General features: G+C 40.3%; 1 protein-coding gene across 10 annotated transcripts; it reads left to right on the top strand.

Annotated features, from left to right (window-relative positions):
* The first annotated feature begins 1,948 nt into the window (after window positions 1-1,948).
* Window positions 1,949-23,377, top strand: TMPO (thymopoietin). 10 transcript variants are annotated; one of them, XM_026797931.2, is made up of 11 exons: window positions 1,950-2,366; window positions 9,936-10,062; window positions 11,689-11,844; window positions 13,362-13,462; window positions 17,982-18,101; window positions 18,213-18,308; window positions 18,863-18,973; window positions 19,789-19,878; window positions 19,961-20,026; window positions 20,184-20,275; window positions 21,547-23,377. In XM_026797931.2, the coding sequence occupies exons 1-11, from the start codon at window positions 2,124-2,126 to the stop codon at window positions 21,836-21,838; spliced, it is 1,494 nt and encodes a 497-aa protein (XP_026653732.2). In that variant the 5' UTR covers window positions 1,950-2,123; the 3' UTR covers window positions 21,839-23,377. The 10 variants fall into 10 exon arrangements, with proteins under 10 accessions (XP_074395672.1, XP_074395673.1, XP_026653732.2 ...); XM_074539571.1 differs by lacking the exon at window positions 19,961-20,026 and having other exon boundaries at window positions 1,949-2,366; XM_074539572.1 differs by lacking the exons at window positions 17,982-18,101; window positions 19,961-20,026 and having other exon boundaries at window positions 1,949-2,366.
* The last annotated feature ends 157 nt before the right edge of the window (window positions 23,378-23,534 follow it).

The raw sequence follows: 23,534 nt of genomic DNA, 5'->3' as shown, positions 1-23,534 counted from the left end.
GCCTGCACTAAGAAGTATTGCCAAAAGAAAAGCTGCAGGGCTGTCCTACCATTATTGTCTGTGGGGATGTCAGGTGGTGACTGCACCAACTTTTTAGATTGTATTTTCACTATTAAGTTTGAGTAAAATTTCCCAGACCCAGATTCCCCCTTATGCTGCTTTAAAACATTTTAGACTTGATATGAGTTCAAGTTATTTTTTACATTAGTATGATAGCTGAAGAATCTCTCTAAAGTATGCTGTGCAACTAGTTCCGTACCTGGAAAAGAAGCAAATTCTTAAAGGTAGAGGAAAGACTATTTCTCAAGCCACCTAAAAGCTTTTCAAGGTGAAAAATACTATCTATGCTTTAAATTAGTACTATCAAATTTGAATAGGAATTATATTTCCTTTAAGCATTTCCAAAACACTTTTCACGTAATGCCCATGTTCTTGGTAACATTTTGGGTAAGATATGCTGAAAAATAGACAGAACCATCTAATTTGTTCTATTCAAGCCTAAAAGTAAGTAAGTGATAGCAGTCAATACACATTAATACATTACTTTTTACTGTGTACGTGTGTGGTGTCAATGGAGGAAGATGTTTCTACCCATTGTTCAGCCTCGTTGAACAGGTAAAGTGTGTACACCAAGAACCGAGCACTTTCAGATCCAAATTGTAATGAACTTCGGGTGACTGCCACCTCACAGAGCTACTAGCACAACAAGGCAAATTAAACGCCCCAGGCTAAGCTTCTCCCTCCTCTTAATTACTTTTTGTTACACCACACCAATTCTTCAGTGGGAAGCGTCAAGCTTCCTGTGGGTGGGTCCTTGATCAGTCTCGAAATTACCTGCTACAAAAAATAAACCTCATTGCCTTCATCTAGCTGATATTGAGGCTATGGTAAGGTAAATAGGAACAACAGGCACCAGGACAGCTCCATGATGGAGCACACAACAGTAGGGGAAATCCCCAACAGCAATTTAGAACTCTTTCTGGAATACAAAGAGGAGAAGGTGCAAACATCAATAATCCCGTTTCAGATCCATGACTGATGGGAGAATTAAAATAGCCACATTTAAATTCTTATCTCGGGTATACGGCAAGGCAGTTTTCAAAAGCATAGGCTATGTAGTCGAATCTAAGCCCTGAACCCTTCCCATCACAAACCGGAAGCAGCGCGTGTTCCCAGCCAGCAGCGTGTAAACACAGAGGGATTTAGCCCGCTTGTTTAAAGACTGAAAGACTGCAGTCTTGAGCTCAATCGAACTTCCCCTGCAGGGACACACTTGGGACATTTTAGAAGTCGGCTTTACAAATAAATAAATAAAACAACTATGCGCCTGTCAAACTCTGCGCTACTATAGATGCGAGTTCGGAGTTTTTTGCGTTAAAGTCACCGCAGCGGCGGCAGTCACGCTACGAGATCAACTACCAATTTCCCGGCTGGATTGTTTCTGGAGCCCGCCAGCCGAAGGGCTGGGCGAGGGCGGCTATCCCGGGGGAGAGGGATCTGCCGTGCCCGCCCGGCCCGCGGTGTCGAGTGCGGGAGGCGCGGCCGCCAGGCCCGCAGGTGCCTGGGGGCAGAGGCGGCGGCAGGTGTCGCGGCGGGACACCGGGATCACAGCAGGTAACCGGGATCGCGCTAACCGCCTCCCCCGCTGCTCGCGGCAGGGAGGGGCGCTCCGGGCGGCAGGGACGCTCCGGGCGGCAGGGACACACCTGTCGCCCGAGAGTGCCCCGGAGAGGCCCCAGCGCCACCGGGACCCGCGGGGCGCGGGCGGCGCCCTCACCCCTGCCGAGCCCGCGAGCGCCGCCCCGCGCGCCTCTCCCGCCCGAGCCGAATTTAAACTGCGTTACTGTCCTCGCGCAAAGCACCAACGCCGCTGCTCCCGCGCATCCCGCCCCCTTTCCGCCCGCCAGCCAATAGCGGCACCGCTTCGTTGCCCTCCCCGCCAATCAGGGCGCCCCTTATTGCTGGCTGGGAAGAAGCGCTCGGTGCGCGCGCCCGCCCGCTGTGGAGCTGGTCCCTGGCGCGGAGCAGACGAGTCCTCCTCCTCCTCCCGCTCCCCCGCCCCTTCTCCCCGCGCTTTGTTGGTGCCTCTCCCGGGAGAGCGGCGGCGGCTGTGGCCGGCGGCGATGCCCGAGTTCCTGGCGGATCCGTCGGTGCTGACCAAGGAGAAGCTGAAGAGCGAGCTGATCGCTAACAATGTGAGCCTCCCGGGCGGCGAGCAGCGCAAGGACGTGTACGTGCAGCTCTACCTGCAGCACCTCACCGCCCGCAACCCGCCCGCCCTCGCGCAGCCCGACTTTTCCAGCGACGAGGAGCGGGAGCCCACACCTCTCGGCGCCCAGAGCCGCGGAGCTGCTGCCGCCGGGCGGGTGAGTACCGCTGCCTCCTGCCCGCGCCGCCTCGGCTTCCCGGCAGCCTCGGGCCCGCTTTCCCGCCCGAACGGGGCCGGCCACCTCCGCCCGTCGGCCGCGGCTCAGGGAGCGGCACAGCGCGCCGGGGTCCCCGCACGGGGTCGGGAGAGTCTCCGGTTTGGCTGAGGGCGGGATCGTGCCCGGCCGGGACGGTCCCGCCGCCTGGGGGAGAGGGGCAGCGGCGCTGCCGGGCGGCCGCCCCGCGTCGGGGAGCAGCTGGGACGGCTGGGTCTGTGCCGGGGGCCAGCGGCTGCTCCTCCAGGACGCGTCCCTCCCTGAGCGCCCTTGGAGCCCCGGCGGGCTCGGGGGGCAGGGGCAGCGCGACCGCGCGTCGGGAGTGCGACGGCCCCTGAGGGTAAATTGGGAGACCTTTGCTGTAGCTTGGCGAGCGGTGTCCTAAGGAGACTGTTCCGGTGTTGGAGGAACGAAGCAAGAGAACTGTACGAGGGTGCAGCTTGCTCGGGAGAGGACTCCGGTCCGCTGTCGCTGTTGTACGGCAGCCACGCTACTCGGTGTAAATGCTTTAAATGAAAGGATGAAGCTGTGCGTGAACAGCTGGTTTGTTTCGCTTAATGAAGCGCACTGTTTAGTGTAAAGAGAGTCTGCGAAATGTAGATGTCTTGCTCGTACCTCTGAGATGTGTATTATAGCAAAGCGCCTCTGGTGCCTGTTCCGTTAGTCCCCTGTGCTTGTTTTCTTAGACTTTACACATGTAAGGAAAGGGGGAAGCTGATGCCGTTTGAAATTTTTCTCTTTGGGAAGCTGCGATTTCTTTCTTAATTTTTCATAAGTGGACTATAAATTTGCATATCTTGAGAAAGCAGTCTTGTAATTGATAATTGTAAGATGTCTGGTCTTGAGAAAAGGCTTGGATAATGATTATCAGCTTCCGGAGTCCTAATGCGTGTGATAATGAAACTATTTAATTGTATGTTAGATACTGTGTTTCAAAGGTCATTAGTTGAGGGAGTGCCGAGAAACGGAGTCCTTTGAAGGTCTTTCACTTTCACGCTTTAACCTTCAAAAGCTGAAGAGAACAGTTCTTGAATTAAAAAATTGAAAACTGCAACTTCAAGGGGAAGAGATCTCTAGAATCAAGTTATTTACCTTAATATCTGTCTGTTTCGGACACTTAACTGGCATTCACTGAATGCAGTTACAAGGAAACAGACATTTCTCTGACTTACAGTGGTCTGCTGATAGCATTCAGAAGGTGCTTTTGAGTAAAACAGGATGAGCTTGAATCTGACTTGTTTCATGCTTGTTGGAGGAGGAACATCTCAGAACTGCTAGTTCCTATTCTAGATCTGAGTTTTCCTTTCCACAGCGCTTAAGTTTAAACAATTATGGGTGAGTTTTTTGATGTTTACAGAATGGGTGGTACTCCTACACTTTTGTGAACAGTATCTGGAAGGCTCTGCGCTATTTATGCTTATCTGGTGTGTTAGTATCAGAGCACTGCATCATCAGAAGTTCCAGAACTTCAGCAAATACTCTAGTGCTCAGATTCGGGTCCATTGTGCCCCGTGTTGTGTCGCCTTCCCCTTAACCTTCCTTCCCCCAAGAACCAACTGCAACCAAAACACTCAGAAAAATCCCAAACAGTACCTGCCAAGCAAAACAAACTTGGATGATGTGTGCTTGTTGCCTCCTTTGTGCTACTTGAGTAGTTCTGTAACTGCTTGTAGCCCGAGTAACTGTTGTCCCTGTTAATGCCTTTTGGCATAAGGGTGTTTCACTGATCAGCTGTCCTTCAAGAAGATTAGCACTCGTGTCTCCAGAGCAATTTGCTCCCAGAACAATTGGAAAGAAGAGGAAGAGTGAAGGAAGGCTTATATCCCAGGGGACTGGGATTCAAAGCAAAATATCTTAATAAGATTTAGAGAGGACAAGAGGGAAAGCAGTCAGACGTTTGAAAGAAGTTAGAGGTAAGGGGCTAGAGAGGAACAGGAACTGGAACTGCAAGCAATTATGGAAAGGATGAATACAATAAAAGCGCGGGCCTTGCTCCATTCCTCTCTGTGCCTGCTCGCCCTTCCCTTCATTGCGAGCACACAGTCAGAAGGCTCCCGGTCGGAGGCTGCAGCGTGGCCGGGTCGCAGCCCCGGTGTGAGCGGGGCACTCGGAGGGTGGGGCGGGGTCGCGGCCCGGGCGCGCTGCGGGCCGGGCGCCAGGGGGCGCGCTCCGAGCGGCTCCGCCTGGGCGCCCGCGGGATCGCTCGGCTGCCTTAGCGGGCCTGGAGAGGGGCGGGCATCGCTCTTCTCAAAGTGCCTGTGAGCAACAAGTGCAAAGCAATCGTCTGAATGTTCGTGCTGCAGTCACTGAAAGCTACACCAGCTCTCTTAATAGTGGCGTTAGAGCTTGGACACGGCTGTAGTCATTAGTAATTTTGAACTATCTGCACTGTCATTTAAGTGCGGTTTTTCTAAGTTCTGAACATTTCATAATGCATTTAGGTGCTTGTTTTTTATTGATAGAAGCTGTGCAGAGACAAAATCCCATAGATTGAATTCTGTTGCAAATTATGTGTTTTGAATCTCTCACTCTTTTGGCTTAGCATTATGCAGCCCAAGAATATATAGCTCACTTTGGCTACATATTCCTACCAGAACAGGAAGAGCTTTTAAAAGCATGCCTGTTTGTGCCTCAGTCTGATAATATTGTCTGGAGGAGCCAGCTTCTCCAGTTATACTAATGTTTTTGAGCAACTTTTTTGCTTTTTTTCCCTTAAGCCTGTTTAGCGTAGTGGTATGTGAGGACAGTGACTAGGTATGCAAGACAGTGATTTTCTGCAAGGTGAACCATCTGGATCTGAATGTCCCTCGTCCTGTTTAGTTATGGGCTGAATGTCAGCAAAGATAGCTCACAGAAAAAGTAACTATGAAATTAATTTTTGCCTCTCTAGGACCATTACTTTAAAGCATGTACCAAAAATATTGTCTTGATGCTGTTGTCAAATAGAAACTGTTCAGAGATTAGAATGTGTAGATTATTATGACTGAGCTTGTTGTGTATTTCATGTCCTGGAAGAATCACTTCTAAGGCATATACTGAGTGATATTTTTGACCTTTAAAGTGATTATATGAAAAAGATCGGTCAAATGTCTCCTGTTAATGAAGGTATGATGAGAACATCTGGACCTGAAGGGCCTGTTTGAAAGGTCATACATGAGACCTATCAGGTAAAGATGTTTGGTTTGATGGGGGGGAGGGGGGAGAGTTGTTTGTTTGGATTGTTGAGGTTTTTTGTTCTAATCAAGTGCCAAGTAACTAAAGAGCCAGCTCCAGCTTTTCATAGTCAGAATGCTGTGGTTGTGATATCTGTAGCCAAGGTAACAACAGCTTCAACCCCTTCCCTATTAGAAAAGAGAAGGTAATAGTAAAACTGGTAGTTTATGAAGATTAGGTTTGTGGGAAGCGTACTGGACGGGTGAGGCAGTGTAAAGCATCTGTGCGTGCCCAGTGAAGGCAGAGAATCTATTTGGTGTTTCCTGTGTGGCTGTATGTCTTCATTATGACCTGCCACACAAACATCACCCAGAATACAGTTTAAATCCTTTGTGGCCTTTTAAAAAGCGCTCATCTGCTGGCTGAGAGAAAGTTGTGGGCAGCAGGGATGAGATGACCAAAGTTGTTCTCACTGCAGTGGGAAGTCCTGCCAGGCTGTTCTGCAGCTTCAGACTTCGAGAGGGTGTATTTCCTTCACCAAGTAACATAGAAATTAGTGTCTGGGAGGAGAAGGGGGTGGAAGGGTTGAATAGTCCTTAATCTTATAATTTATGACTGTTACTGTACATAGGCTTGGAAATTTTATGTCTGGCACTTACTAGTTAAGGTTAAAAGGTAGAGAATTCACTAAGTTGTGTGCATCAGTATCTTTTGCATTGCTGCTGCATAATTCCCTTTCCATTGTTTATTTTGTCTGTCCTGTAGCTCTTGGTAAATATTGTCTCCAGGTCTTTAAGGTGAAAAAGTTCAGTAGGACTTAATTTTTAAAAAAGAAAATTCTATTGCAGGAAATTGTCCATGGTAGAATAAAAAATAGAAGGGGAATAAAACCTATCTATTTCACAGTGTAAATCTACTATTAACATTTTGCATATCCAGTTCCTTAACTTTACATGTCCTAAGAGAAATAGTTATTTGTTACCAGAGGGAACCCTGCAAACTGCAGAATTAAACAGCGTTTTGTTGGTGTGATTTGGGCTTTCTTTAGTCTAACCTTAACCTTAACATCTTAATGATTCAGAGAAATTGTAAATAAGCCCTGACCCTTTTTGTGTCTGTGATGAAGCTGCACCTGTTTGGGATTAAAATCCTTGTGTATCCTGATGTAGATGCCATTTAACTTGGGATTTGAAAATAGTTTTTGGTGGTGTCTCATAGTTGTTGGTTTTATTATTTAACGGCTTCTTCAGCATGTTTCTTATGCCTGTTTTTGGGAAGTGCTGAGATTAGTACAGGTGCTTATGAAGTTTGCCTAATTACCCTGGTCTCTGGCTGTTAATTTCTATTCGGCAGGAATGCCTGAGGTAAGGGGTGGGTTCTGAATTCTGGTTGCTTGCATTGTCTGCTCTTCTTACTAGCAAAAGGTGAAAGCTTTGTGCTGTCAAGAGATGACACTTGGAGAAGATGAAGTTCATTTATGCTGTTGTTTTTCTGTGGCCCTAGTACTGAGAATGCTGTGTGGCTTGTAATTCACTTCAGTACTTGTCTGAAGAGTTAGTTTCTAGGCAATTGGAAACCAAGCCTGACCGGTACCACTACCAAATTGCTATTGCTGATGTGAACAAATCTCTCTCAAGTGAAGTATGCAGATAATCTTCCATCTTCTGTTTTCTAGAAAATAGCAATGAATATAATTTTTTTTTTAATGCTGTGAGCTCTGGATCGGATTAGAAGATCTTCAGATAAGGATTTATTGATTTGGGTATATTGCAAAAATATTTACATAGATTTGGGTGTATTAGTGCAAAAATATTTACAGTATGGGCAAAATGGTCAGGGGCACTACCTTACATTGGCAAATTCTGCCAGTTTCATTTCAGGCACTTCATCTCTGCACCACAGTAAGACAAATTTTGCTAGTGGTCTTAAAACAGATGAATGAGGGTGTGAGTTTTTGGATTTGTTTGTTTTTATTTAATGTACAGTGTTAAAAGTTTTAAGTTAGTTCTTTTGATCTCTCTCATGGTGTAGTCCAGCAGACAAGTTGTCCTGATTCACAGCAAGTGTAGTGATGCATTAGACTGTAATGGTAGCGGTAATTAAACTTGGTGTTGTTGCTGAAGTTGACGCTGTCATACCACAGCTGAGGGTGAGAAATTCTTCTGTCCAGCCTTGTACTTCCAGGGACTCACCTTGCGGTCCAGTGAATGTTTAGATGGCAGCTTTCTACTTGTACAAGGGAAGTCATTTGCTCCTGCTCTAAGGAGAATAGGTGTTCAAAAGTTAAAGCTGTGACCTTGCAGAACACAAAAGGAACACATCTGGCCCAATTATTGAAGAACTCAGATTACTTTCAACTTCCTTCATCCCCTCCCTACTCTTTTTGTTTGCTGAAACTGGCTGTTTTGATGATCTCTGTTTGTGACAGTAGTGCAGGAAAAAGTGAAATGATATTTGAAGGAAAAAAGCCACAAAGAAACCATGAGATCTGTGAGTTTACTTGTGTTAGAGTACCCTGGTACTCATTAGTTATAGTTAGATTTCTGATGGCTAAGATTTGTGTAAAGCATCCAGAATGCTGAGTAGTTTTTCTGGTGTTGTAGTGACTTCTGTGGTCTCTCAGTGAACAAAGGTAGAGATACATTACATCAGGATTCCAGTTTCTTGAAATGGAATGTTGATTTCCTGCACCATGGTAGTTTTTTTCTGAAATATGGACTAGCACTTTCATTAATCTGCTTGGTGATGTGGGCAAACACCACAGCTCTCATTAGTCTAAACAGATCTCAACAAGAAAACCCAGCATTTTTTTCAGAACTTTTTTCTGTTTGGACTGTTCAGTAGTCCAGAAAAAAAACCACATTGAGTATGAAATTAAAGTTAGTGCAGTATTTAACTTGACATAATGTTATGACCAACATGTTCAAAAGTGAATAAAAGTCTCATTCAGCTGAAGGATTATTTCTTGTGTATGGCTCAATTGCTTCAAAAACAAATTAGGAGTGGAATGACTGATAAAGTGAGTTGTAAATCTGTCTTTAGTCAAATCTGCTTCTTTAATGGTCCTATACTTTCTTGGGACTGTTTGTCGTTTACTTCATAAAATAAAGAAATGCCATGATACTTAGAGATTCTGTTGCTTTTCAGCAGCTGATTTTAAGTTTATCATACTGGAATATCCAGAAGCCAGAGGAAAACTTGGAGTCAGATATATTTGGGAAGCCCTCATTCAGTCCCTGCTTAGTTTTAAAATACCAAGATATTTGAGGCAAGACTATATTTGCATGCAAACAAATGCATGATAAAACAAAGCTAGATAGATTCTCTTAGCTCATGTAAATCATCTTAGTGTAAAAAGAAAAAACCCAAACAGATAGGCCTTCTAGACAACTGAGTTGAGAAAAGTGCTAAGTACAGAAATTGTTTCTGTTTATATAATGCAGCTTTGAGATACTGCTTTGAAATAAGTTATTTGTATCAAGGTCTTTCTTAGTAAAGAGCATGCAAATCCTAAGCATGCTTTTTTGTTTCTTCCCTCTTCACTTTTACAATCCCTATCGTAGCAACAGAGGCTTCCCAAGTTGAAGTGTTGCGATCACTCTGTTTGGATCGAGCAGAAACTGCTAATTTAGGAGTAGCATCTCAGCAGATTATTTTCATAGCCATCTGCATGCGGTGATGGTGCATTGCCAAGTGTTCAAGTAGTGTTGCCAGAGTTGGGTTTAGAAGTTTTTAGAGCTGCAAGTAGCAGAGGCCTAAGCAGACAAGTAGGATTTTGAAAATATGAGACTGTTTCTGATTTTTGCCTTCCCTGTGCTCACCTTGTAGTATCATGTAATCTCACAGAGAATGACAGGACACATAGGAGTAGGGGGTTTGGTAACTTGGGTGAAAGTATGTAGATACTAAAGAACTTGTTCCATATCATTAGAGGAGGAGATGACCTATCAGGTAGAAAAATAATGCAAAGAAATGCCAATGTAACATAAATATTTGTAGTTTTGTGTAGTGATGGTGAAACGGCTAGAAGCTTACTTCTCCAGTCACAGGAGAGCAATCCCTTCCCACTGTATATTTGAACTTCAAATTAAAACACAAGACCAGAGTAATGAGTGATTTTAAGAGGAGACTTGTAATGGGTATTTCCTTCCTAAGCAGAAAACTTGTGCATGTTTTCTTAGTAGGTGTAAGTGTTGGTACCATTTCACATAGGCTTTAGTAGTGATCATGGGTGAGAATAGAATTAATTTCTTCGGGATTTATATGTTTGGTACTCCTATGTTTTCCTGTTCCCTTAGAAGAAAGATGTGTTCAGTATTAACTGGAAGCACTGTCTCTCATTTCTCTCTCCTGTTCCAGAAAGCCACAAAGAAAACTGAGAAACCCAGACCAGAGGAGAAGGATGGCCTAGATATAACAGAGATGAGTAATGAAGACCTTCAAGAGCAACTTATGAAGTATGGAGTAAATCCTGGCCCAATTGTAGGTAGGTCAATTGAACTAGCAGATAGTGATCTGTTTTATTTGTCACTATGAAATTTCCCTGGTACAGTTACTTTGTAGTACCAGCACTGTTGCAGTCCTACTTCTCACCTAGGATATTTTCATTGTACTGTTTACATTGAGAAGTCTTGAAGCATTGCAGTGGACAAGTCTGCAGTTTGCTTCTCCTGTTCTAGGCCAGCTGGAGATGTTCCAAGCTGTGTTCTGAAGCTGTGTGACTCTTAGTTAAAGTTCAGTGCTGGGGTGGTTACGTCTTCTGATACAGAGGTTTATATCTGGGCCCACTTAAATAGGAAATACATCTTACATAATAACCTAATAGTATTGAGAGCCAAATAAGAACAGGGAACTTCCCTTTCCCTAGAGGATTTCCTACTCACTGCATTGTGCAGTAATGTTTTCCTTTGCTAATGTTTTTTTCTAGCGTAGCATTCTGTCCTGCGTGCTGGCCTATGTCAGGAGTAGTCCTGACCCCAGCCTAATCTCCTGCCTTGGACACTGTCTGTGATGTGAGATCAAAGTGCCTTGCCTTTCAGATTGTGCAGTAGCCTAATGGCAAGGGAATTTGATTTCATAACTCTTGAAAAAAGATTGTTGTCTGTAGTATGCCAAGCCTTCTGTGGAATGTTCTTGAATCCTCGGTAGATGGAAGTGTCTGTGACTGAGCCTGCAGTCCTGTGTGTATTCAAAGTCTTATCTGTAATATTTTCAGTTAACTGATTCTGCATGCCTTGCCATTCATCGTGTACCTCTGGATGGTACTCAAGAAGCTATGTAGTCCACTGGAAAGGCATTTACATTTGGTCTAATTTATTGCCTTTATACCCTCTAAATTCTTAGAGGGTATGGATACTTTCTTGAAAGGCTGCCATCTCTTTTAAAAGATGGTTTCCTCTTATCAGAAAACTTCAAAAGGTAGATTTTTTTTTCTTCAGCTAACTCTCAGGCACCAGTCACCTCTACGGATTTTAGCCAAAAATGTCCAAATATGGAAGTATGTGCTAGACTTAATGTTTTAGACAGCTTTCCTTGCTCATCCAAGCAAGCCAACCTGATGGCAGCAAGAAGAAAGTTCTGTTGTTGCTGCACCACCTCTGATGCTTATTGGACTGAATTTTCCAACAAGGCAAAGGCAAGGGCATTAATTCCAGGGTAAGGGAATTAGGGGGTTAATAGAGCAATCTGCATGGAAGTAGTGCAAGGGAAGCAGTCAAATCCACTCTTTTTTTTTTTTCTTTTTTTTTTTTTTTTGAGGGAATATCAGCTTGTATATTGCTGCATATGAAGTAGCATATCTAAGAAGCAGGTAAATTCCCTTTCCATAGATTTCCTTTCTATAACTTTCAGAAAAAGAGGTCTTGAGATTATCTAAAAATTCTCTTAAACTGAAAAGTTTGAGGCTTTAGAGGCAGAGTAGTGTACCTAGAGGTAGGGTGTGTGTGTATATATATATATATAGAGAGAAACACTCTGGGCCATACAAACTGATTAAAAATAAACAAAACATTATGTTCAGAAATTCCCAAAGAATATGTAACAGCCCAGTTTTATCAGTCAAGTCAAGAAAGATTAAAACTGTTTCTTTACCATGTGTCCTTCCTTGTTATAGCTACTACTAGGAAACTTTATGAGAAAAAGCTTTTGAAACTGATGGAACAAGGTCCTGACCTGAAGGCACCTGTGCCTCTCCCAGCGATTTCAGCTACTGAGAACACCAGACAGAATGGAAACAATGATTCTGACCAGTACAGTGACAATGAGGAAGGTAAGGCTCGAGTGGAACTTGCATGGAAGCAGTTCAAATTATACATGAGTAATACTTGCAGTAGAAATAACCTAGGGATGTATGCTCTTGCTGTTGGGGGAGGCTGTAAGATACTGCTGTGGGCCACGTCAGTCATGTACTTGATCATGCAGTACCAGCACAGTGATCCAGGTGCCTGTTCTGGGAAAGGAAACCTTTGGCTACTGACCTGGTCCCTTTTATCCATTTTCCCCAGACTGGATGGAGCCTGTAAATCCAATAGACAGGAGAACTGCATGTTGGGTGTTTCAATGTTCTTTGCACTTCATGCTTAAGTACTAGTCCAGTTTTGTCTAATGGTGCTCACAGTGGTTATTTACTGTGGGATAGTAAATGAATGTTTGCTTATTAATTTTTTGTTCTTTTTTTTTTAATGGCTACCACTTATGATTCACCCCCTTTATGCTCTGTTCTTTATGGACTTAGTTGAGGGTGGGTTGATTGGTTGGTCCTGGGTGTGTGTTTTGTGGGTTTTAATATCAAGTTTGTATCGAGCATGTGTAGTGGTGGGGAAAGTGGGACCAAAACCACACCATTGTGCAATTTAGAAAAATTAAAAACAGCCCAGGTTTTAAAGAATTACTTGAGTGTTAGAAGATGCTTATTTAGTGTGGTTTGGTTTTGGGAGTGGGTTTGTTTTGTTTTTTAATGGAATTTCCATGGACATAGGACAGAAAGGGTTGAAATGGAACTAGTAATCTCCCTTTAATATTTGGGCTTATTTTTCAGCCTTTTTATCTTGCACTTTTAAGGGAGAAAGAATGTTAGAAATTGATCTGTTAATGTTTGGGACAGCCAAGAGCCCAGTCACAACTGACAGCTAACTTCTTATAATTACATATGCTTCATATAAATACTAAACTCTTCACACACTGGGGAAAAAAACTCAAACCCAAATATTCCCCTTCTCCCCTACAAAAAAAAATTTTTTATTAATAAATCTTAAATATGTTAGTGTAAAGCTATTAGAATTTTAGAAAAGCAGGGGAAATAATGTATCCTTTTATTGGTGAGATGACTGCTAACAACTCTCCTTTCTACTGCATCAAAAATGGGGTTTTATATAAAAGGACATATATTAGAGGAAACTAAGCTAACAACTTGAAACAACATTGACAAGCTTCAATACATTTACTACAATCGATAGTAGAATGGTACTTTGGTTAAAGGAGTTGCAATTTGATAGCAGTTTCTAAATGGAACTGCTGGATTTGTCAAGGCTTATCTGAAATGTAGGATTTTTAGCAAAAGTAAATATGTGGATCAGTGTGTTGAAATAATTTTATGGTTATTCTTCAAAAGTCTTTGTTCTTGTACATTTAATAGAAAATACACCTGCTTCACAGCTTTTTAAGGAAATGGTAACTCCTAAGAGTTCTGTTGCCTCTCGAAATGAATTTTTATTAAAATACGTTTGGTTTCAACTAGTACAACAACAGTAGTATTAGAGAAACTAGTTCTATTAAAACTTGTTGCAGATCCGAAGACGGAGCTGAGGCTTGAGAAGAGAGAGCCCCTGAAAGCCAGGACGAAGGCGCCAGTCGCACTCAAACAAAAAAGAGTTGTTGAACACAACCAGGTATGTTTGTCATAGCAGCTTGTGGAACAGCTACTAACTGCAGGTGATGTGCTCACTAAACACCTTACTGCCTTTAACATCACATTTGACTAAGTGAGCTGTGCTGGTTTTTAAAAGTTCTTTTAGAAAGCCTGTTCTAATATAGCATGAAAATCCTGTGAATTAACTATAGTGACTGTTTTTAGCATGTCTGATAACGTTCAAAGTAATGGTCTGCTGATAGCTGTTTGACTTGCCAGCTGCTGCAGCACCTCCTAGAGAAGGATAGTAGGCAACTTTATCATGTTTAGTTTTGGAAACCTGGCAGATTAAGTCATGTGGGCTGATGGCTTTCTGTTGGATGCTCATAATCAACTTGATTTAATAAAAGCAGTGTTTCTTCAAAAAAAGAAAAGTTAGGAAAAAGGGGTGTATGGGTTTTTGTTTTTTTTTTTTTTAAACAAGCGTTTTTAAATGCATACATATATCTGTAGCTATCTAATCACATATATATATGTATGCATTTTAAATACATCTGTTTAATGACTCATTTAAATGTAATCTGTGAAGTAATGTATTTGGGTATATGCCTATATGTATAGGTGTGTGTATGTGTGTACACACACACACTAGCTATGTAATATTTTTTTCTTTAACTATGTTTGTAGCAGCAGTACTAGAGTAGACATGAATTTGTTGAAAAACTTCTCCTATGAAGAAAAAGAATAAATAACAAGTGTAGATCTCCCACCTGTTCTTTACCCATAAATATTAGTTCTGCTGTCTTGATGGAAGAGAGATTTCACAGAATCACCTCTGATTTTCAAACTGCTGAATACAGGGTATGGTAGTTGATGGCTGATCTGTCCTTCTGATGTGAAAGCAACACTAAATGCCCTCTTCCCCAGCTTAGGATACTTTGAGTCTTTAGAGTGTTGTTCATCTGTCCAGTAAGTAGTGGAGTTATGCTGAGTAAAGGACTCATAAAGAAACATTCAGTGACTCAGAATCTGGCTTGTTAATTGCTTGGTGTATTTTCACAGATCACAGTGACTTTTCTCAATACTTTTTGTTTTTAAATGCCAGACACTCGCTATTTAGTGTGTGTGTGTATATGTATAAACATGCTTTAGCTATGGATGTCTCTTAAAGTGGTTTAAATGCTGCTGTATCACTTTGAGTAATGAAAGACAGCTATGGAGATGCATAACTAGTTTGCTTATTTTAAGTTGGAGTTTTAGGGTGCAAGCTGAACAGATTTTACTTCAAAAAACTAAAACACACGCATAGTTCAATGTACCAAGCATGCTTTAATTTGATCAAGCAACTTCTGCTTGTAATGGTCTCTCTATAATGAGCATCTTAATCTTTAGATTCTTGTATTTCAAGAATCACTTTTTTTCAAAATAGTTATTCTTCCAGAAATCCCTGTCAGTTTCAGTGTAATAAAGATATTTCATTCTGTTAACAAACAAAACTTGTAGTCTTCAGGAACTTGCTTACAGAATAAATGAGATTTAGTGAGGTATTTTTGTGGTATTTTAAGTGATGATTTGTGTACTCAATTTTTTGTCATCCAGTTTCACTGTATTAGTATCAGGTCATTACTCTTTTGGCAATCTTACATGTGCAGTACAGATGCAATATTTTGCAACTTGCATGTTAATAAAAAAATTACATCGTTTCAAAATTGCCAAATTCTTCAGAAACTCTTTAGTTTCTTAAACCTTTTACTTTTTGAACTTCTGATTGTTTCTTGTTTGTTTTTGTTCTAATACAGCAAACAGACAAAACCATCGAAAAAACTCAAAACAAAACAGCCCCACCCACCCCCCAGTTAAATTTTGCAGCTGCTTGAAGCCAAGAACAACTTAATGCTTTTGGCTAGCAAATGTGTGTAGTCATGTATTTTGCTGAGAACAAAATGAGAACGTGGAGATGATTTTTTTTTTTTCTTTCCTCCCCTTCTTCCTATGGAATTACATTGTAGGTTTTCAGCAATGTATCAAGGAACTATGCTGATTTTGCAGAACTATTTGAGCCATTGTGCACTGTGTGGCATTGGCACAAAGAGTGTCTGAAGCACGGTGAGGCTGAGCTGGTGGGCAGTGTGGAGTGAGCAGACTTGCTAGTTACTTCTAGGTCCTGTGCAGCACTGCTTTTAGACCAGATGTATGTAGCTTACAAGGCTGTTTGTCATTTGGCATGGCTGGATGTAGCTGTTCTCTTGAGAAGAGAGTGCAAAGAGATAGATAGCTATTAGGCACACTGCTGCACAAGAAATTGGGTGGGGAGGTTGAGTATGTGTCTTATCAGTCAGTTAGCAGTGGGGGGCTGGATGAACTTGAGCTCAGCTATTTGTGTTTAATTACCTCTTCATAGGGAAAAGTTGGCAGAAAATCCTAATTTTAATACCCCCTTCTAATCCAGTAGGTGAATCTGGAGTAGGAGTTCAAAACTGAGCCTAACATGTCATAGTAAATGGCACTGGGCAGAAAGAGGCAGGATAAACAATGTAAATGTTAAGGAGCAGTGTAGAACTAGTCTCTCTCCTGAAACTTTGTGTAGTGGCATTCTGCATGTGCTGTGTTCCCCTACCCTCCCTGTATTTTTTTAACTACCTGTATAGTAACTTGGTAAGTGATAGCTGAGGTAAAGTCATAATCTATAGCTCCACTGCTCATGAGTTATTTGACAGAAGCAGACACTGAACACGGCTTGTGTACCACACCATTGTTGTTTCTCTGGTTACATTACAGGGTGGTGGTGTACCCAACATGAGCATTACATTTTGACAGGGTTGGAGGCCTGCTCTGTTGACAGTGAGGATAATTATAACTGTAGACAACAAGTTTTATTTCTTCTTTTTTGTTTTGTCTGTTGACTGTGTTCTACTGAAATCTGGATGGGTTTTATAGAGTAGATTCTGGTTTTTCCTAGACTTTTCATGCAAGAAAAAAATTGAAAGTTGGTACTTAAAGCATATGATTAAAGCATCTGAAGAAGAGAGGCAGTTATTATTGAAGTGCTTCTAACTTTCATAAGTAATTCATAGTCAAATAGTCTGGAATGGGGAGCTCGTGGTTACTAGTATGAGTAAATTTGCCTTCCTGCTTTCCTGAGTAGATTGTTGGAGTAGAAACACTTTGAAATTAGTATTTTTTTCTCTAAGCTTCTAAAGAACGCCTCTCAAATAGAAAATGTATGGGGTTGAGGTGAGGAATTGTGATTGTAGGTTGCAGGATGGAAGAGAATGTAGTGTCTGATAAATATTTAAGAAGGGGTTAGAAGATGTTTCATTGAAAGTTTGTTAAAATTGTAAAAACTTTTGGAGAATTAGGCTGAAATCTACCATTCTAAAAAAAAAATCTGAATCTGTTTGGACCTGAGGTCTGTGCATTTGTTTTATAAAATACTTCAGTGACTTTGGAATGAAGTGAAACACTTGTGCTCCCTCTGCTGTGTAGCTGTTATACAGAATTTGTCATAGAACCATAAAGCAGCTCAGCATCTAGTTTCACTGTCCCTTCTCAATTAATAAATATTTTTCAGCCTGTTCTCTTAAGGCATTGCTTTGGGGCTGAAGCTGTTCTAGTGAAGTAATTTCCACTATTGAACCTGTAACTGACAGTTGCAGTGTATAACTTTATTTAGCAATGAGTGTAACTTCTAAAACCTTGGTAATACATCACTGTATGAGGTGTTAGTGTGCAAAGATAGAAATATTAAAAAAGTAATTTTTATTTTTAAACTTAACCAAATAAAAAAGAAAATCTTGTATGTAATCTAGATGAAGCAGATCCACATCTCCCTTTCCATCTTGGAATTAGTTTTGAGGGGAATATTTGCTTTGAGCATGAAACTTGCAGTAAAGCATAGGGAATGATCTTTTGTTAATGGCTATAAAAGTTTGGTGCTTCATGCTGTTACTTCAGTTTGTAAGAGATCTGTATCAGGCTTGATTGTTTAAACCTGCTGTTATGTGAAAAGTTTTAGTTTCATCACTGTATGTGGAAACTTTTTAAGATCCTTAAATGTCTCTCCCTGCCCCCTGTGGCTGAAGATTAGTTCCTGTTGAAACCTAGGAGGCGGTGCATAAACTGTGCCCAACTCTGCCTGAGAAAATAGATCCCTGTCTGTAGAGAAAAAGGTGATGCTTTCTGCTTATGCTCATGGATTTATTTTTGTATGCGTGTGTAGGCAGGAAATGTAATGGGACTGAAAGCTTCATGTCTGCTGTCCATGAGTTGATGTAAGTCCTCATGTTAGCTCATTCTAGGGCAGTGAGCAAATCAGTTTTTACTGTTGGGCATTATCTATTCAGTTCTGTATTTGAACAATATGCTCAAATATAAGTATTCTGGTCAATGCTACTAATCTAGCTAGCTATTCATTATTGATTCATTATTAGGATCTAGAGTTTTTTGATTGCAGACATGTTGCTTCTGGAGTGTGCATGCTATTTTGGCTTTTGGCTGTGAGTATCTGATATTTGGAGCTGGTTTTCATGTATGTGATCATGTGTTTGATGCTTGAATAGACCTATTCTCAAGATGGAGTTACTGAGACTGTCTGGACAAGTGGATCTTCAAAAAGTGGACCTCTGCAGGCATTTTCTAGGGAGTCTACAAGAGTGTCAAGAAGAACACCAAGAAAAAGGGTGATGAGAGGCTTTTATAATAGACAAGCTTTTTTTTTTTTTTCCCTCACTCTTAGGGTCCCAGTGGCTCTTTTATTCAATTGTTGTCTTTTGTTTGTTTTAAACAAACAGGTGGAAGCTACAGCACAGTTGCCTGTAGATGATGCTGTAATATCAGAGAGTACTCCCATAAATGAAACTGTGTTGGCTGCAAGCGACGAGACCCTAGTAAATATGCTTAGTAAATATGTTTAATCAGTTGTGGTATTCTTCTGTAATATATCTTCACTGACAGAATCATTCTGTTTTGGACAAACAGGAGATTGTTTTAAGGAAAGTAAGACTATTCAGTAGTCTTTAAGAACACATACTCAGTATCTGTTTTAGAACCTAATACTCTTTACTTTGAGATGGGACTAGTTCAACACCTAGGTCCCATCTAATGTCATTGGGGGGGGAGGGCTGAAAAGAACCACTTTACAAGCTTAGATACTTTCTTAATTTATTTAAGTACATGCAGAATATTTGCTTTTAAGTTTGGCTTTTCTTGTGAACTAAATAACTTATGTTTCTAAATGGCTTAAGAGAAACTACTTGGAATGATAAGCAGTGTGTTTCCTTTGCTGATCTTGGAGCATCTTTTACATAACCTTCTTCAGTTAACTTCTAACATGCATATATTCAATGCACATAAAGGTTTTATTTTTTGGTTCTGCCACCTTGCCCCTTTTCATTTTGTATTTTGGCTGTTTCTGAGTTTGAACAATTTTGAATCTCGGCAGGTTGGCAATAGGGTGCCTGGAAATTTCAAGCATGCAGCTCCTACGCTGTCAGTCAGTGAACTCTCAGACATGCCCAGAAGAACACCAAAGAAACTACTGATGACAGCTGAAGTAAATAAATTAATACTTAGATTGCTCTTGCTTACTCTCTGTGAACAAAATTCTTGTGTGTATGTGCTTATTTCTTAGTACAGAGGGGGTAGAGGATGTCACTGCCTGGGTGACACCAGTCAAAATAAACTAGTGTTGTCACATGACATAAAACAGAATATAAACTTATTTTCGTCTTCCCCTTTCAGATTTGGGTGTGTGTGTGAAAAATCTGATTTTTCTCTTTTCCTAAGACAAATACATTTTGATGTGTTATTTCTCCTTGTGCTGCTATTTTTCTGAACAAAATATAGATTTTTTTTTTCTTTTAAATTCTTTATAGCTCAAAGTAGAGTAGATGTGAGTTATCTCCCTTTGAGCTTGTAAATCAGCCTATTCTGAAAAAATGCAATGTGCTTTAATTTAGGGAATTAAGTAGTGGAATTACTTTAGATCAAATTCCTGAATTAAAAAAGTATCTGTAGATTCCTGATGGTTATCAAGAGAGAAAAGAATTCTTTTATTGTTAACCTATTCAGGCTGTCAAACATTATCTCTTGGAGAACTGTCTAAAGCACCTGCAAGTATATGTAGTTGTATTAATGTAATAGTGTAATGTGGAATTTTACATTACAAGATGCTGTTTGTCTGTTCATTTAGCTCTAGATGAAGCTGCTATTAACACTTCATTTACAGTACAACTGCAATGTAGGCTTAGTTGTCAAATAGAATGTTGTGGGTCAACTTGATGTTCTACTCCAAACTGCTGATGGGGTTTTTAGTCAGTATTTTACTGTACTGTGGTTTATTACAGCATACTGTATGGTTTATTACAGCAAGAAGAGACAGATTGCCCACATCAGTGCTTTTTAAATCATGTTGGTCACAACCAGTCCTGTGATCTGCTCAACACAGCCATGATAGAGGTGATGGTTAAGTTTTTTTGATCATCTACATCATCGGCTTGCAGGTGTATAGGATTTATACAACTTATTCTTTATCTTAAAGGAAACTGAGGTGATCACGGAATGCTTTAAGACACCAAAAGTGACTGGATGGCTGCCAATAACTAAGGTTAAACTTCTAAAACCCAAGAAGTAAACTTCTTGAATGGCACTGGGTGACTCATTCATTCTTACCAATTGCACATGGTAGTGGTCACTGAGATAGCTATGTAGAAACTTTTTTGTTTTGCTGTCTATTTGGCCTCTAACTGTTTTTTGTTTCCTAGGTGCTGGAGAGAACTACAGAAGAAAGAAGAGTAGAAAGGGATATTCTTAAAGAATTGTTCCCTTATGAAGTATCAACACCTACAGGAATTAGGTAATTCTAAGGTTTATGGGGGCTTTTTCTCAGTTCTTGTAAACCTATTTAAGCTGAGAAATATCTTTTGATTATATTGACAGATTTCTGAGGAATAGTTTTTGCACTCTGGCTCAACGACATTTGTGACAGCCACCTATTCTTCTGTTCTATACACACAGATTTGTTACCAAAACAGCCCCCTCTCTATTGAAATTATGGGAGGGAGAAGGAGAACAGGGTGGTACTATAGTAGGAATTATTACTGGAATTTCTGGGTGGTGAAAGTTAAATGGAAAGGGCTTTTCTGTGGTAGTGACTTGCAATATTTAAGTTTTTGACAACATACAACTGCTTAGGCCTGCTTAAATTAAGGAAAGATCTCACAGCATATATTTGAGTTTTCTTTTGTAAAGCAAGAAAGAACTTTCAGGTAACCTATCTTTTCCTTTAGGTGGCAGTCATATTGATTACTGTTAGCGTCAATGAGGATGGCATCTGCGAAAGGCTGTTACTTGTGTATTTGGGGGTTATTTTTGTGTCTTTATATTTCAACAAAAATTGAAGCAACTGTCTGGTTAATTAAGTAATTTAAAAAATGCTCTGTTTAGAGGATATGAGAAGAAGTTTCCCCATGTTAAGATGTGAAATTATCTCCTGTGTTTCCAACACGTTAATTATAGCTTCAATTTAAACTTCAATTGCATAAACTCTTGACCATAAGGAGTATATATAGTACCAGTTGCTACTGCTGTGGTGCATCTGCTGACTACTCAAGTTTACTCTCCTGTTTTGAGGTCTAGTTAAATCCATACCACTTTTTCTTTTCAATAAAAATCATAAATGTGTACTCCTTGTATATAGGAACTTGGCAGTGTACATGGGGTTTTTCTAATCCTTGCTGCTTTGTCTTTTGCCTCTGTGTATGGCTTAGCCATCAGTAGATGTTTTATTGGCCAGAGATAATCTAATGCTTAGAAATCCCAGCAGGGATGCATAAGTAATGATTAAAAAAGCAAATAGAGGGAGATACTTTCTACAGTTTGATCGCCAGCTATGATCCTTTTTATGTGGATAGGGTGATGTAGCATTTGAGGGTTTTTTTAGAGTGTTTGCTTGAACACTGAATTATTAACTTAACATGTCTACCTGTCAAGCTTCAAAAGTAGTATTGCAGGTACTATATTCACCAGAAATAATTCTTAGTTCTTTATTATACTAAAACTTCCCTATGTACTTTAGATTGCCCTTTGAAATATGCAGTATTTCAATTTGATTTTTTTAATTAACAGTGCTAGCTGCCGTAGACCAATCAAAGGAGCTGCAAGCCGGCCTCTAGAGCACAGCGACTTCATACTGGAGGAAAGTTACTCTAAGTACGCGCAGAAATACGGTACCTCCACTGACACCAAGCCAGAGAAACCATCAATAAAAAAAGAACGCCCTGTTGCCCTGTGGATAAAAGTTCTTCTCTTTGTTATTGTTTCAGTCTTCATGTTTTTGGTTTATCAGTCAATGGAAACTAATCAAGGAAATCCCTTTTCTAAATACCTGAAAATGGTCTCTCCGGGCAGTGCCGAATGAATATCTTTCTGAAAGGCACACCCAGTTTGATCTCCTGTTTTTTAATTGTAGAGAACTCTTCTGCCCTCTCATCGGCTCAAGGACTTCTTACAAATAATGTGATTGGAACCTGATAAATTGGATAATTGAAGAAAGATAATATTAAATGGACATCGGTAACTTTCTGGACTTTGGACAAGTAGGAGATCACTGCCATAGGAGTAACATTTTTTTAAATCTTTGAACTTTTTGTAGGCTTTATTTTTTTAATGTGGACATCCTTTAAATTCACTTTTGAGAAAATGTATATTTGTTTTTGAAAGAACTTGGAAGCTGAGAAGGGCAAAAATGTAGTAAAATGTGAAGCTGTGTTTTTAAAGCTTTTCCTTTGTACAGAAAAGAAGTTGTACTTCTGTCTCTAGACTATAGCGGAGAAGGATTTTAACATAGGAAAAGGGAAATGCATTTCTTTATGCATTTTTTTCAGTAACAACATAACTGAATTTGATCTCTTAGGATGTAGAGAGAGTACAACAACCTTTTCTGTAGATTACTGTAACTTTTTAGTAAATGTAACTGTAAACCTGTTTGCATTTCTGTAACAGTCCTAGTATCATATTAGTAACTCTGTTTAAGTGTAATTTCATTTAAATGTATCCCTTCATTTTAGTGCTTACAGTGTTGTAGGAGCTGAATACAAATTTAATTGGCAAGAGATGTCTTAGAGGAACTTATTTATTAGTAAAATGTGTGGGAAATAAAAACAACATCATAATAATTTGCCACTAAAATACTTTTTGGGTCAAGATTGTTATCTGAAGCAGTCAAAATTCCAACATTAGCAGTGGTCTTTTTTCTTTTTTAAAAAAGCGAGGTCTTTCCAACACAGCTTTATGTCATTATCTTTAAATATTCATGTAGAGAAGTATTCTCAAAGTGTGAAAATTCCATATGAAGTTTTATTCTTGTATGAAGAGGGCATTGCTGCATTTTCTGCTAGTTTCATCTTTTAAGGTGAGATTTACTACTTTCATGCCATTGACTATTTTTCTCAGTGGAAGCATGCTGAAACACTCTCTATTGTGTAACTTGGTTGAGCAGGCAGCTGACTTCACTACTACCAATGAAGAGTGATAAGCAAAAATCTTTTTAAAGTGAATGTATACATTTTTGGTGTGCTTAAATCTGCAGCATACAGATGTTCAGTCTTATTGCTTGGTACAAAATTGCAATAAATCATACTACTTATTCTTAAAGTGCTACTTATAAAAAGCTGAGAACATTAGTTAATAGTCAATATCTTTTTATTCTAGGTACAATTATTGTGTAGACTATAGCTATGGGGAAGCTTTACTTTCTGTGAACTTTGGGACAAACATGGTAATTTGTAGCAAAGCAATAGTTTTGGGGTTTTTTTCCTGTTTAATGTTTTTTTCCTTCTAAACTGCTTTTTTGAGTAATTCAAATAGCTAAACTTGTGTCCATCCTATAGGGAATTGTAACATAAGGCATTCACTTTTGGTGTCAAAAATGGAGAAAAATAAAAATGATTTTAATGTGTGTGGATTTTCCTTATCAAAATAAATGCATTGCTGAAAGGCAGCAAAAGCAAGACAAATGATGTATCAGTGGTGTCATTTTGTGCTGCTATAGTCTTCCATATTGAAAAAAAATTAGAAATCTGATAGTAAACAGGTCAGTTCATTTATCTGGTGGC

The sequence above is a fragment of the Zonotrichia albicollis genome, chromosome 4, assembly GCF_047830755.1.
Source record: "Zonotrichia albicollis isolate bZonAlb1 chromosome 4, bZonAlb1.hap1, whole genome shotgun sequence".
Classification (NCBI taxonomy): domain Eukaryota; kingdom Metazoa; phylum Chordata; class Aves; order Passeriformes; family Passerellidae; genus Zonotrichia; species Zonotrichia albicollis.
Note: the sequence above shows the minus strand (reverse complement) of the source record. Positions and strands in the feature narration are given on the sequence as shown.